The 13,545-nt window shown below is 36.0% G+C and overlaps 1 protein-coding gene and 1 long non-coding RNA gene across 5 annotated transcripts in view; one reads left to right on the plus strand and one right to left on the minus strand.

Annotated features, from left to right (window-relative positions):
- Positions 1–13,545, minus strand: part of NAALADL2 (N-acetylated alpha-linked acidic dipeptidase like 2) — a 1,182,199-nt gene that overhangs the window by 1,061,417 nt on the left and 107,237 nt on the right. For 2 of the 4 annotated variants that reach the window (XM_066241013.1, XM_066241011.1), the window contains exon 1: positions 7,118–7,273. The exons of 1 other annotated variant lie outside the window; for it this stretch is intronic. In XM_066241013.1, the coding sequence (XP_066097110.1) occupies positions 7,118–7,160 (43 nt within the window). In that variant the 5' untranslated portion in view covers positions 7,161–7,273. Of the gene's footprint in view, positions 1–7,117; positions 7,274–13,545 lie in introns of those variants that run through there. One more of the 4 variants, XM_066241016.1, reaches the window with a different exon arrangement.
- The window catches only part of LOC136311804 (uncharacterized), a 33,609-nt gene continuing 26,738 nt past the window's right edge, over positions 6,675–13,545 (plus strand). The window contains exon 1 of the long non-coding RNA XR_010726832.1: positions 6,675–6,837. This is a non-coding gene — a long non-coding RNA (uncharacterized lncRNA). The remainder of the gene's footprint in view (positions 6,838–13,545) is intronic.

Raw genomic sequence — 13,545 nt, forward strand, 5'->3', positions numbered from 1 at the left:
AATCTGCTAACATGAAATTGGTGCAATGAAGAATTTTGCAAGATTTATCAACAGTTTAAGGCAGCGGTTCTCAACCTGTGGGTCGCGACCCACAGGTTGAGAACCACTGGTTTAAGGGAAGATAACATTAATTGCATGAAAGGTACATAGTCAACGAGGAAAATAAAGCAAAGTGAACCTTCAATTCTGTTTCTCATGCCTTCTTTTCAAAGAAACTTACTTTTGAGAAAATAAAAGAATCACAGAGATGGAAAGCTTTCAAGAGTTGAATCAGTTCTCAAAATGAGAACTGTTTGAAGTCACACTGCAAATTTTGTTATTTAGCAGGTATACGTGCACATCTTTTGCATATTCATGTACATTAAATGTAAGAATTGAATTGTCCAAAATATTTATCTTTAGGACTTTTTTGAGTAGATAAGATTTAATACCTATCTTCACATTCATTTTTTTTTAGTATAGAATACACAACTTGCAATACAATAATCAGGACATTAAAGAGGATAGCTGAATTGCACTTCAATATAAATAAAAATGGCATTTATGAATGTACCTTCTAAGGTAGTCAGCTGTGAAGATTGTTAAACATCTATCAGTAGAGCCAAAAAGTAGTCCTGTGAAATAAAACTAGGTACACATACTTTTCCTGTAGAGAGATTAGAAGCTCAGGGATCAGCTGAAGATCGACGGCCTTTTAAGTGTTTTCATCCTAATCACATTTTCCTTCCAATCTTCTCAGCCGCCCATTTCCTTTCATTTTTATTTATCAAGTGTAATACCTTCCAATAATAAGTACATGCTTGGTTAATAATTCCCCCACACACACAAAAAAAACAAAACTGTAATAGAAAGATTGGCTTACTGTCTCACTGAGTTAGCTAAATTTGTTTAAACTCTTTCCAAGATCTAGAGTGGGCCTACAATGTAATAATTATATGGTATTTATACATGTATAATCATCAAATTATTACTTCATCCTTCGTTTCTTTAAGAAAAAGAAGGCAGATTCAAAGACAGACCCAACTTTTTAAATATATGAAAAAAATTAATTGCACTATTAATAATAATGTATAAACAAGTCATCCTGGAGGTATGCATCACCTTTTCTTCAAGATGATTTTATAGTGACTTTAATTGAAAATTAAAATGTTTCCCTTTAAAACAATTTCAGTACCATAAAATAGCATTTAAATCAAAGGGATTAAATTGTGCTTTTCAGACCATTTAAAAATATAGGAACAAACTCTAAATTTCAAAGTGCTTGAGAACTGACTTTTCCCTCAGCAGCAGGTTTCAATGGAAGAACTTGTTTTTAACTATTTTTATCTTATGTTTCTTTCAAGTGTATTGCTTGCTATTTTATTTCTAATAAAGTAAATATCCTACGTCTATTTAGAAAGACAAGGAAAAGAAACCTTCTTAACTCAGTTATGTTGTTTTCATTTCCTTTTTCTTGTACATTATGTCTTAGTTCATCTCTAAGCCTCACCTGTCTGCCCAAGGACTCTGTCTTCCACCTGGGGAAAGTCCCCAAGCCATCCTCAGGAGCGCCTTTACCTTAGGGAAGACTCACCTGGGATTTCACGCCTTAACATTCTCTGCAATTTTACTTGCTCCAAATGTGCCCGATTTTATCCTTACAAAAATGTTTCAGTTCTTCCAGTGTTCAAACCTATATCACTATGAGTTTGTGAAAGCCTTCCTCCGGAAAAAATGCTATTAAAGGTCTACAGGCTGGGGGGGAGGGAGACACAAACTAGTTCATCCTCATCAGAGTTTTAGAAAGACTTCAAGGCACTCACAGGCATGGTTTAAGATGATGAAGGCAGAGATCTTTTTCCCACCCGAGAAAGTAAGCACCAAACCAGTAGAACAGGTTGGGGTTACAGTATTACTGCCCTCCGGCTGCAACTTAGAAGCCCAGACACTAAGGCACCTTTCTGCCTAGATTTTTTTTCTCTTTTACTAACCAAATAAAATAAGTATTTCTTTTTTTTAAGACTTTATTTATTCATTTTAGAGGAGAGAGAGAGAGAGGAGAGAAGGGGGGAAGAGAAGGAAGCATCAGCTCCCATATGTGCCTGGACTGGGTGAGCCCAGGGTTTCAAACCAGCAACCTCAGCATTCCAGGTCAATAGTTTAGTCACTGTGCCACCACCACAGGTCAGGTAAAATAAGTATTTCTAAAAAAAACAGCTGTATTGTAAGAAACATTCAGTGAATGTGCTTATGGACTCTCAAGCTGACTTCTCCTGGTTGTAATGAAAGTTAAGCAAATGTCTTAAAAGTCAATGAAACTTTTATGGAGTCAGAAGAACACTCAAACCTGGATGGACTGGGTTTCAACAGCCTGGCTGAATCCTGGACAATCCTTTCCAGACCATAACTATCTAATCTAAGATGTCAATACGGAAAGCACTTATGGGCCTGATTTCTCCTTTTGAAATAGTAAAGTAAATGCCTCCAAAAAATAATGTGCCAAATTCCTCTATAAAATTAAAGGCTCCAGATACTGAGGGTTGAGACCTGGCAACTAACTGCTTCTGGGAAATCAAGAACATTTTTCATCTTAGGAAACTGTGTTTGCCACTGTACAGAGTAGAAATACTGAACTCAAGGCCCTCTAAGATCTTTCCTACCTTAAAAAATTTAATAATCTACAGATTCTTTCCCGCTAACTCTGATAACCACATTCTCCTTCAGTATGTTTGCAAATAGTTCTCTCTTCTGATTGCTATCTAAAGCTGGCCTTGAATTCTACAGGAGTAGCTAACTCGTCTGTACTTAGAAACACTTTTCTCTGGGTACTAGTGTTTCGCAGACTTTAGTGGTTTCCTAGGCCTAGAGAACTAAGAGAACTGAGGTAGGAAGGGGCTATAATTAGAACAGATTCCAACACATCCAAGCAGCTGATAGCAGGCAGCCGAAGGGACGGAGCGGGTTGAGCAGCCCAGAGGAAGCCCTCACCCAAAGAAATCTCTCACAAAGTTGTTCTAACATTGAACTCAGAGACACCTTTTGTTCAAATAATTCCAAGGATGAATCTGTATATTTATCCTTTAGAAAAAAGTAAGTGGCCTTGGACATCCTCTGAACATCAAAGAGGAAAGAAATAAAATGAAAAAAAACTTATGGGGACTGACTGAGTTGCTGAGCTAGGAGGGACTTGGGGGATGAGTAATATAACTGGGTAATGCTGGAGTCTTTCCATTTTATACATTTCAGACTAGAATCTGCCCTACCAGTTAATAAAAATTCTGAAAGAAGTTGAAAAACGGTAAGTGGCCCTTACGTGTCCAAGGGTAGCCTCTGAATAAATCTTAACCTAAGGAATTTTCCAAGTAGTTGCTTTCCAAAAAGGAAGTTGCTACCATCTTCTCATTCAAGTCATGGCCCTTCACTACTGCCACAGACTGACCAAGGTACACTCAGTGGTACAGGTGAGTTTGCCGATATTATGCAAGGAAAGGATGCTTCCTTATCTCAACAAATAACAATGCTCCCCTGACCTGTGGTGGCTCAGTAGATAAAGCATTGACCTAGTTCAAAACCAGGTCACTGGTTCAAAACCCTGGGCTTCCCTGATCAAGGCACATATGAGAGCTGATGTTTCCTGCTCCTCCCCACCATTCTCGCCATCTCTGTCCTCTCTAAAATAAATAAAGTCTTTAAAAAATGCTCAAAATCACTTGCCCCTACTTTAACTTTTTTACCACATTTTGTATATGTTTTATTTATATTTTCAAAAATTAGAAAGAAACTTCTGGCATCATATCTTACTGTAGCTAGTTCTATTTTGTGAATCCTGAGAATAGTATAAACCTTCATGTATGAAATCTTGACATAATTCTCTGTGGGGTTACTATTCACTGGAACTGAAAGAGAGAGATTGTTTTTTTATGTTTGAGAATATCATTGAGATCTGTTCACAGTAAGCTGAAGATAACCTCACGTTCATTTGGAAAAAAGTTGGTTCTCAATACCACTGAAAATATTAAGTGGTGAGAGTTTATGAGATTCACTGTCCAGGGCACACTCAGTCAGCTTCTGGGGTGTAAAAAACAGGTCAGAGACTTACAGGAAAAAATGCTAAAAGTAATAATATTTGATGATGTCTATGGCCAGCCCTCCAAATTCTGACTAAAGATGGTCCAGTGAATCCATATAATCTAGACATGGCCTTGGAAAACCTTTACTCAAAACACACGATGTAAGTCTAATAATAATCTGTCATTTTTAATCTTCATAGCCAAGACACTTAAATCATCCATTTGTTTATTGTACAAAACATAGTATTTAAACATAGTCATTTGTATTAGAGAATACTCGTATAAAAAGAGCTGATAATAACTAGTATTATTTCAGAGAACTAGAAACTTTTTATAAATGCTGTTAAGTTGGGGTAGCATTAAACAACATTTCAAAATGCCTTTATTTACTTTGATATTTTTTTTTATTATTTTTGACAGAGACAGAGAGGGAGTCAGAGAGAGAAACAGATAGGGACAGACAGACAGGAAGGGATAGACATGAGAAGCATCAATTCTTCCATGTGGCACCTTATTTGTTCATTGATTGCTTTCTCATATGTGCCTTGATGGAGGGGCTACAGCAGAGCGAGTGACCTCTTGCTCAAGCCAGTGACCTTGGGCTTCAAACAAGCAACCTTTGGGCTGAAGCAAGTAACCATGGGGTCAAGTCTATGATCCCACAATCGAGCCAGCAACCCTACGCTCAAGCCAGTGACCTCAGGGCTTTAAACCTGTGTCCTCCGTGTCCCAGCACAATGCTCTATCCACTGTGCTACCACCTGGTCAGGCTACTTCGATACTTTTTAAACTCAAGCTCAGTTATAGAACAGGGTATTGATCAGAAAACATAATAATGTTAGAGCATGACATAAACATTCCGGAATATTCTTGATTTGTTTAATAAAGTACTAAACACTCTAATCAAAACCTCTTATCTTCATATAAAATAAAGTTGCAAATTATCCTCATAGTGCTTTTCTTTATAACTTAAAATAAATTCGGGAATAATTTAAAACCAACAACCAAATGAGCTTTGTTTCTCATTAACTCTCACCTGATTAATAGGTTCACTTAATAATCTAAAGGCAAATACAACTAGAATGGAAGCATTTCATTATTCCAAAAAAATATATCTAAACTCTTTGTAGATCTAAGAATATATGTAATTCAGATAAGATCAGAAAAAAAACACGTTCCTTGTTGAAAAGTTTATACAGAATGCACAAAGAAAAGCACCCTCGGATAGAAATGATCTCACAAGCATTCCCCAACTACAGAAGGTTTATTGATCTAAGCACATCACATTCTAACTGAAACCATGGCATTCAAATTACTTCCTATAGATTTTGTTTTAAACATTTTTAAAAGATATACTGATTATTAATACTAAAAATAACTATATGTATATATATATATCATTTTACAGTGGGGCATAACCATAAACATAACATTCATAGAAGCGTCAGAGAAGAAAAAAAGTATTTTGTAGAATTGAACACTGAGACCTGTATCATTTTGTCAACCAGTGTCACCCTAATAAATTTAACTAAAAAATAATAAATAGATAAAAACAAAAAATCTATATATATCCTAAAACTCCAAAATAAGAAGTAAATATTACCCATGATTTGAATACAAAAAGGGATGATAAGGGGTGAGGTGAGAGGTCTGGCTATTCCTCAGTTTATCTCCCTTTCCGAATGCAAACACAGGTGCTATATCCATGCCGGTGGTGGCCAAACAGTCATATATTTATACAAAATCATTATAATATGAACAACTCGAACAACATACACTTTTTCAAGGAAAGCTATTACAGATACAATTTAGTAAGGTACAAGTAATAATCATGCATAATATATTTTGTCTAAAAAACACATAAAAATAAATTATTTCATAATATTATGCTAAATGAGCCTTTTGCCTTTGTTGTTTTTCTTCAGTGGAATGCACTAAATGACATTTTTAGTAATATTTAAATTAAAAATGACTTATGATAGCCTTTTATGCAGTATTTCAAAAAACGTTTTTTGGAAACATAGAAATAATAAGATTCTGAAATTCTTCAACAGGTTAAGTGGAGAAATTACTAAAGAATATAAAGAAAAAGCATAGGCATTCTGGAAGATAATTTAACTCTATAAATTAGATGCTATACATTTATGACTAGGCATGTGTATGATCATCTCATAACTTTAGATGTGACATATTTCATAGATGTAGTTTTATATGTTTGATTATATGCACTTTATGGAAAACTGGGTGGTTTGGGAATTTTCTTGGTGGTAGCATGACAAGAACATAATTAAACAAATTAAAATTGTATTATGACTAGATTTTTTTTAATCTTGATAAAATGTTACTTGTAAATGTGGTAAATAATTCATTAAGCCATTTTTTATTTTTATTTTTTTAAGAAAGAACTTTTCTCATTCAATAAAGGGAAAAGTGTGAGCAAATTTGTACTTGTTTCTATCAACAAGCCTAACCTTAGAAGCCTAGTCAAGCCAATGTCAACAAAACCAATCCTTTCAAAGGACAAAGGTATCTGATTAAGTAAGACATGTAAACTAAACCACTCTCCCCAAGTGATCTGCTCTCTTCTGAAATCCTGTTTTCCACCTTTAAAAAATAGTTATATTCATTACAAGGACACTTAGCTGATAACCTTCAGAGATGGAACAGCTTGATTACAAATAAAAACTGCACAGGACGAGACAAAAATCAATATTCTGTCAATGTTGGAAAAGGTCTAAAATAAAAATCCACCAGGAGCTGTTTGCACCATTTCTTCACCACTACACTGGTGAGTAAGCATGAAGCTCCCCTGTGCTCCACAGATGTATGTGTGTGTGTGTGTGTGTCTCTCTTGGTCAAGTTGCTGAGCACAATAAAGACAGCCAGCTTGTACTAAACAATTCCCACCTTTTCGCCCACCCTCAAAACACACCTTGCAACTCTGCTGGGCTCGCGCGCGTGCGCTCGTGAACACACACACACACACACACACACACACACGCACTTTGTAATGGACACTACTTAAACCTCTGAAGGCAGGCATTTCCGAGCTATTGGCTGGCACTTACCTTGTAAGGATGTGTTAGGTAAACTTGCTTCATTCTCTCCCATTTTATTATTTCTTTTTAAAGGGGGTCAAACAGTTTCAGGTTGTTTCGGTTACTCTGCTGGCTCTGTGACCTTCTGACTTTCTGCTGTAGTACTGTAACAGTACACTACCTGCTTTCTTCTGGGAATAATTACCATTCTGCTTCCTGAGTTACCTGGGCTTGCAGGACCTGTTTTACTATGAAGTGAGATCATATCCTTTGATCCAATGTCCTGCTATTAGTGTGTGCTTCACAAAATGTGGCTTTGTCTCAGTTTTACTATTAACTTTTAATTCCCTACTTTCACTTTAGTCCCAAAACAGACTTGCATTTTTCCCCTGAAAGAGCGTTGATACTACCAACAAACCATGGTGCCGAGCCAGAGTTATGTTTGTTCTTTAATGTTTCTGATCTGTTTCTCTTATAAAAATAAAATATAATTTAAACTGAATTTTACAACGTCTGTTGTTATGTACACACACACACACACACACACACACACACACACACAGGGAGATGAGGAAGATCACCAGAATCCCTTTTGTGCAGGGTGGAAAGAACGCCCTGGAGGACCTCCAGTACTAGTGTAACTGTAAGAAGGCATGCAGCAAGTTGACTCCGCTTCCTCAGCTGTAAAATGGAGATAATACCTATCTTAGAGGATTATTAAGTAAATTGAGAGCAATTTCTGAGAGAATGTGCTAACCATGATGAATGGCAAATAATAAACAAGCAAAAACGTCCCCTTCTCCTCCTCGCCTCCCTCCTCTTGTGCTTTTCCTCCTGACCAGTGGAAAGAATTCCAAAACGGGCCTCTGATGTCACTGTGTTCTGATATCGGTTGTGTTACTTACTACTCAAGAGGCCTGAAAGAAAGAGCTCAGTGCAATCTTGGTGTGCCTCAAGGTCCTCATTTGTAAAAGAAGGATACTGATACTTATATTGCCTTTTTAACAGGTACATAGTTAGTATAACTTAAACCATTGTGCCTGAAAAAAAAATCTCTAGCAAAGAAGAGTGATAAACTGAAGATTTATATTTATTCATTTGTGAGAGAGAAGTAGATCACAAAATAAATCAATTTATTTAATCTTTGTCTCCCATTAGACATGTAAAATGATAAAATAAATAACTAAAATAAAACAAAAAAAATCTTTACTTTCTCCTTCTAAAATTTCCTAACTTTTAGCTTTGGTCAAAATACTTAAAAGAAAGGCTCAAATATCTCCTCCTTTAATAGTTCTTTCATTTTTAATTTTTGAGGAGCTGCATACCATATTTTCAAGCTTATTAATAAAAAATTATTATATAAGTAATGTACACAATAGAAATGGAAAACAATGAGACAGTTTTCTCCAAAGGTATTAGAAATAAAAACAAACATGACATTTAAAAATGTTTCACCTGACCTGTGGTGGCATGGTGGATAAAGCATTGACCTGGAATGCTGAGGTCACTGGTTCGAACTCCTGGGCTTGCCTGGTCAAGGCACATAAAACAAACAACAACCAAGGAACATCTAGAATGAAGCAACTACTTCTTGTCCCCCTGTACCCTACAGGAAAATCAATAAATAAAATCTTTTTTAAAAATTCTCATCACAGTTAAAGTTCTCTCTTATTACCTCTCTGTGTCTCAGTTTCTCTATTTGTAGATTGAGGGAGCTGGATCATTTTTAACCTAAGGCCCATTCTATCATTTAATGCCACAAATCTGTGATTTAAAATCCAGGCCATAGTTCATTTCAAAATAGAACACTCCTTTGCCTAGTACAATTGCATAATGTAATATACTGTATATACCGTGTTACAAACTTTACCAAAATTAACCTGAAATTGAATGTTTGCCAATAATACACTATAATCATCACATTCTGACTTCCCCATAAGAAGAGAAATATACACATCAGTACTCACTCATTATGACAGTCTTGGAAATGTATTTAAATATCTTCCCTAGGCATCTAAAATTAGTCAATAACATGCATAAAGCTCCCATTACCTACCAGCTGAATTATGGCATGTAGGAAGTCATTATGAAAGTAGAATAGTGAGTCCTATTTCTGAACCAAAGAAAAATGTAATAATATAAACACCAAGAACCTAAAAAGTTTTTGTTCCTGCACAGAACATACATTCTGTTATACTAAAACAGTTTTAATACTAATAAAGTACTATGGACACATTCTCTCCTCCCTCTTCTCTCTCTCTTTTTAACCTCCCCTCCCCTCTCCTCTCCTCCCCACTTCTTCTCCCCTCCCCTCCCCTCCCCTCCCCTTCCCTCCTCTTCTCTTCTCTTCTTTCTCTCCCTTCCCTTCCCCTCCCCTCCCTTCCTGTCCCCTTCCCTCTCCTCCCCTCCCCTCCTTACCCCTACCTTCCCTGTCTCTTCTCCTCTTCTCTCTTCAGCCTTTATGCCTGCCCCTTGTCTAATTCATAAGCAGGGATTCTTCTTTAATTTAATCTTGGTTGAGGCCTTTTGGAGGTCCAAAACCAGTCCCCTCAAGATGTGCTCTTGTGGTATACAGATTGTTTTGAGCTAAAGGCAGCTTTAGCAGCAAGATTAGGAGAAATTTCTGTCTCTCATTCTTTTTTTTTTTTTTTTCTGTATTTTTCTGAAGCCGGAAACGGGGAGTGCCTCTCATTCTTAACTGCCTAGAAGAATCTGAATTAGAGGCCTGGCTGATAAGCGTTATCAGTGATAACCTTTTGACCCAAGTACATCAGAAGGCAAACTTTTATTTACTAAACATCTGCTCTTCTTATTGTCCTGCAATGACTGTAAGGTATAATACCTCATCCCTAGCTCAGAATGTCTTCTATACCTCAATCTTCCTTTCTGTCTCTGAACTTTTCCTACATATGGGGTCTCTGACTCACTCCTGTATGTGGGGTTGCCACGAATATGTGTATATTGCATTTGGTTATCTCTTGCTAATCTGTCTCATATCTATTGGATCACACTGAGGATCAAAATTTTTGTTGCATCCACAAAAACACTTGTTCTTACCTAATTTGAGTGTGCTGATCTCAAATCTGACATTTGTTTTTCTCTATAATCTACAGTGTTTTTGCAATTTAAAATTTTAGGTTTTCATCTTATTGTAAACTTTTCAACATTTAGTTTAACATAATGAAGTAGAATGTCTTCTTGGGCATCATCTTTGTGAAAATATAATAATTTATATAATGCAGTAATACACTAATACACTAAAAGATATGATTGCATTAGAATTTGTCTACAATTTAGAAATAGAACATATTAAAACACTTATTTTAATCATAAAATTTGCACAAAACATTTAAATTCTATTCAGGCAAAAATTTGCATTTGTAGCTCTTGGGTTTGTGTACTTGTTGAGTACAATCTCATTTGATGCCCCAGCAGTAGTCTGCCATCACTAACAGCTCCAAGATTTTCAGGAAACTTATCAAAGTGTCTGTTCAGGAAGTGAATTTTAATGCTCATGTTACATCCAATGTTGTGGAAAGCCAACAGCATCCTTTGAACCAGAAGTTCATAGTTTTCTGCTTTTTTGTTGTCAAGAAAGTTCTTTGTAACTGCCACAAAAGACTGCCATGTTGCTTTCTCCTCCTTATTCATCTTCCTGGCAAATTCTTCATCACGTATGAGGGTTTAAATTTGAGATCCATCAAATACACCTGCTTTTATCTTCTCGAAAGACAAGGTAGGAAAAGCAGAAATAATATGTTGAAAGCATTCACTTTCTCTATTCAAAGCCTGAACAAACTGCTTCATTAAGCCAAGTTTGATGTGAAGTGGGGGAAAAATGATCCTGTCTCGATTAACTACAGGTTCATTCACAATATTTTGCATCCCTACTTCCAGAGCTTTACGTTTTGGCCACTCCTTCTGTGTCTAGTGTTTCTCCCGAGCTCGGCTGTCCCACAAACACAGAAAGCCAGGATAGTTTGTGAAACCTCTCTGTTATCCTAGCAGGAAATTTGCCATTTTAAGATCCACACAAATGATCCAGATATGCTCCTCATACTTCAGAAAGTTGAGGACAATTTTTATGTCATTCTTACTAAGTCATTCAATTCGGGTTGGCTAAACTACTGAGGGGTTAAAGACTGCTTGGAATCAGAAAAAGACCCTTCAGATTCTACAACCATTTTCTCATGCATCTTATCAAAATACACTTGATAACCATGTTCACTTTCTTCATCCTTAGAAGAAATAAAACCATTGAAAACTGGAACTGGGTGTGTTTCAGAGTGTGGGATAGGTCATATGCTGAAGGAATATTAGGATATGCGATCATATGTGGTTTTTTCTTCCCGATGCCCTTTGTATGGATCAGGCAGAAATAACAGTCACTACTGTGGTTCTTAAGTTCATGCCAAACCATGGGAATACCAAAAGGCATTCCTTTGCGTTTTCCTTTTGTCCAGTCACAAAGCATTTCCTCACAATTATGACACACAATATGAGGAGCCCAATTCTTGTCTTGATCACCAAGGGGAAGTTGAAAATAGGCAATATATGCACGTGTCACAAATGATGAAATATAGCGCCTTTGATGTTGAAGTATGTAACAGCCATGTATATAACAGAAGGTGTCAGGACTAGTCTTACATTTATGCCTACTCGAAGAAGCCATCATTCAATCTTAAAACAAAATAAGAAGGTGTTTTTATCAGATGATGTTTTTTTACATTTAAAAACAACTACAATTATGTAAAAGTGATGTTTGTAAGACATTAATTGCCTTGTGCTTATGTTCAATTCAAGAGTAGTTGCCCTTTAGCTCCAATTTAAAAACCAATGCATGTCATTAACTGTAACAAAAAAAGAAATTAAAATTGCATAAAAACTGGAGCGTGCACCAAAAAACAGATTTCAGATTTGAAATCAGCAATGCAGAACTATATAGAAACAGTTCTAAAACCTCATGCAACAGAAAATGTAAAAAAAAGAATTGTTCCCCAGTGTTCTTTGACCAACCAGGAGAACCTTAAGGGAAGGGGTATTTTGTTCCTTTCCCCAGTCTCTTCTATGCATTTTCCAGCTGCCCCTTAGCACCTCAGAACTTGTCCTTTCACCATGATTCTTATCACATGGTCTTGTATGTGCTGCTCAATTATTTCTGTCCTTGCAATCTGTTATGTCAGAGACCGTATCTCTGTCCACCACTATATCTCTAGCCCCTAGCACAATCACTACCACATACTATGCCTTCAACAAATTTTGTTGAATAAAATGATGATGAATTCATCATCACAAATGGTGAATTAAAGAATCTCAAAAAAATGGGGCAGGGTACACATGGATTAACAGGGAAGATATTCCAAGAGAAAAAAAATGGCAAATTATCATTTACAAGTTTATCTGCAAGAGCAAATAATTAAGTTATAAGAATAAAGGAGTGAGGATACTTATGAAAATTTTCAAAAAGACTCAAAGATAGAAGTAAATGAAAGAGAAAAAAATAATTAATGCATTAATTAGTTTAAAATACACTGATAAAGACAAAACCACAGGCCTAAAATGGAGTCACTTGGACTAAAGCAAAATTGTTAAAAAAAATAAATAAAATTTTGATATATGACCTAATTGATCTTTCAGGCTTTCCCAGAAATAAACTTAAACCATCAATCTGGAATTTTCTGGTCAACACCAATGCAATGTGGTAATCTATCTGTCCCTAGGCCCACTTAATACCCCATAGAAAGAAGCAATCTGCATGATAAACCTTTGCTTCTGCTCTGGCACTAACCCTCAGAAAAGATGCCCTGGCATAAACATAATACTTTCTTTTCTTTGTTAATAGTTCTCTTGCTCAATCCTGCTTCCTACAAAAATGTTTCATTTCGTACAGCCCTTCTGAGAGCCCTTCTAGTTGCTAGATGAGATTTTGCCCAATTCATAAATAGCTTAATAAAGCTACTTAGATCTTCAGATTTACTTGGTTGAATTTTATATTTTAGCAAGACACACACACAAACACACACAAATGTCATAGATGGCATTAGGCAGAATAGCTTCACTGAATGGTGAAAAGGAAAGTAACTGTTAAAATTATCAAAATTTTCTGAATATTGGAAAGGAATTCTGTGAGACTGAATGTCTCTTAATGCATTCTGAACTTTGCTATAAAATTACTGAGCACATTTTTGAAAGTAATTTAGATGACACAATAGAAAACATTCACAATAGAAAATGTTTAACCACATCACCCATTTGTGTTTCTAACATTCTATTTCTAAAGCAAAAACTGGGGAGAGAGTAGGCAAAGGAGAATGTTAGAACTGCTGTCTTTTATCACTCAGTTCGAGGGTTCTACCTAAACTACATATGAGGAAGAAACTAATGTTGCAGTTGAGAATTGTGGGCAGTTACTAAAATGTCTAGTTGTGATTTTCAAGGAAAGATATATGTGAAAATTT

The sequence above is a fragment of the Saccopteryx bilineata genome, chromosome 8 (genome assembly GCF_036850765.1).
Source record: "Saccopteryx bilineata isolate mSacBil1 chromosome 8, mSacBil1_pri_phased_curated, whole genome shotgun sequence".
Taxonomy (NCBI): Eukaryota; Metazoa; Chordata; class Mammalia; order Chiroptera; family Emballonuridae; genus Saccopteryx; species Saccopteryx bilineata.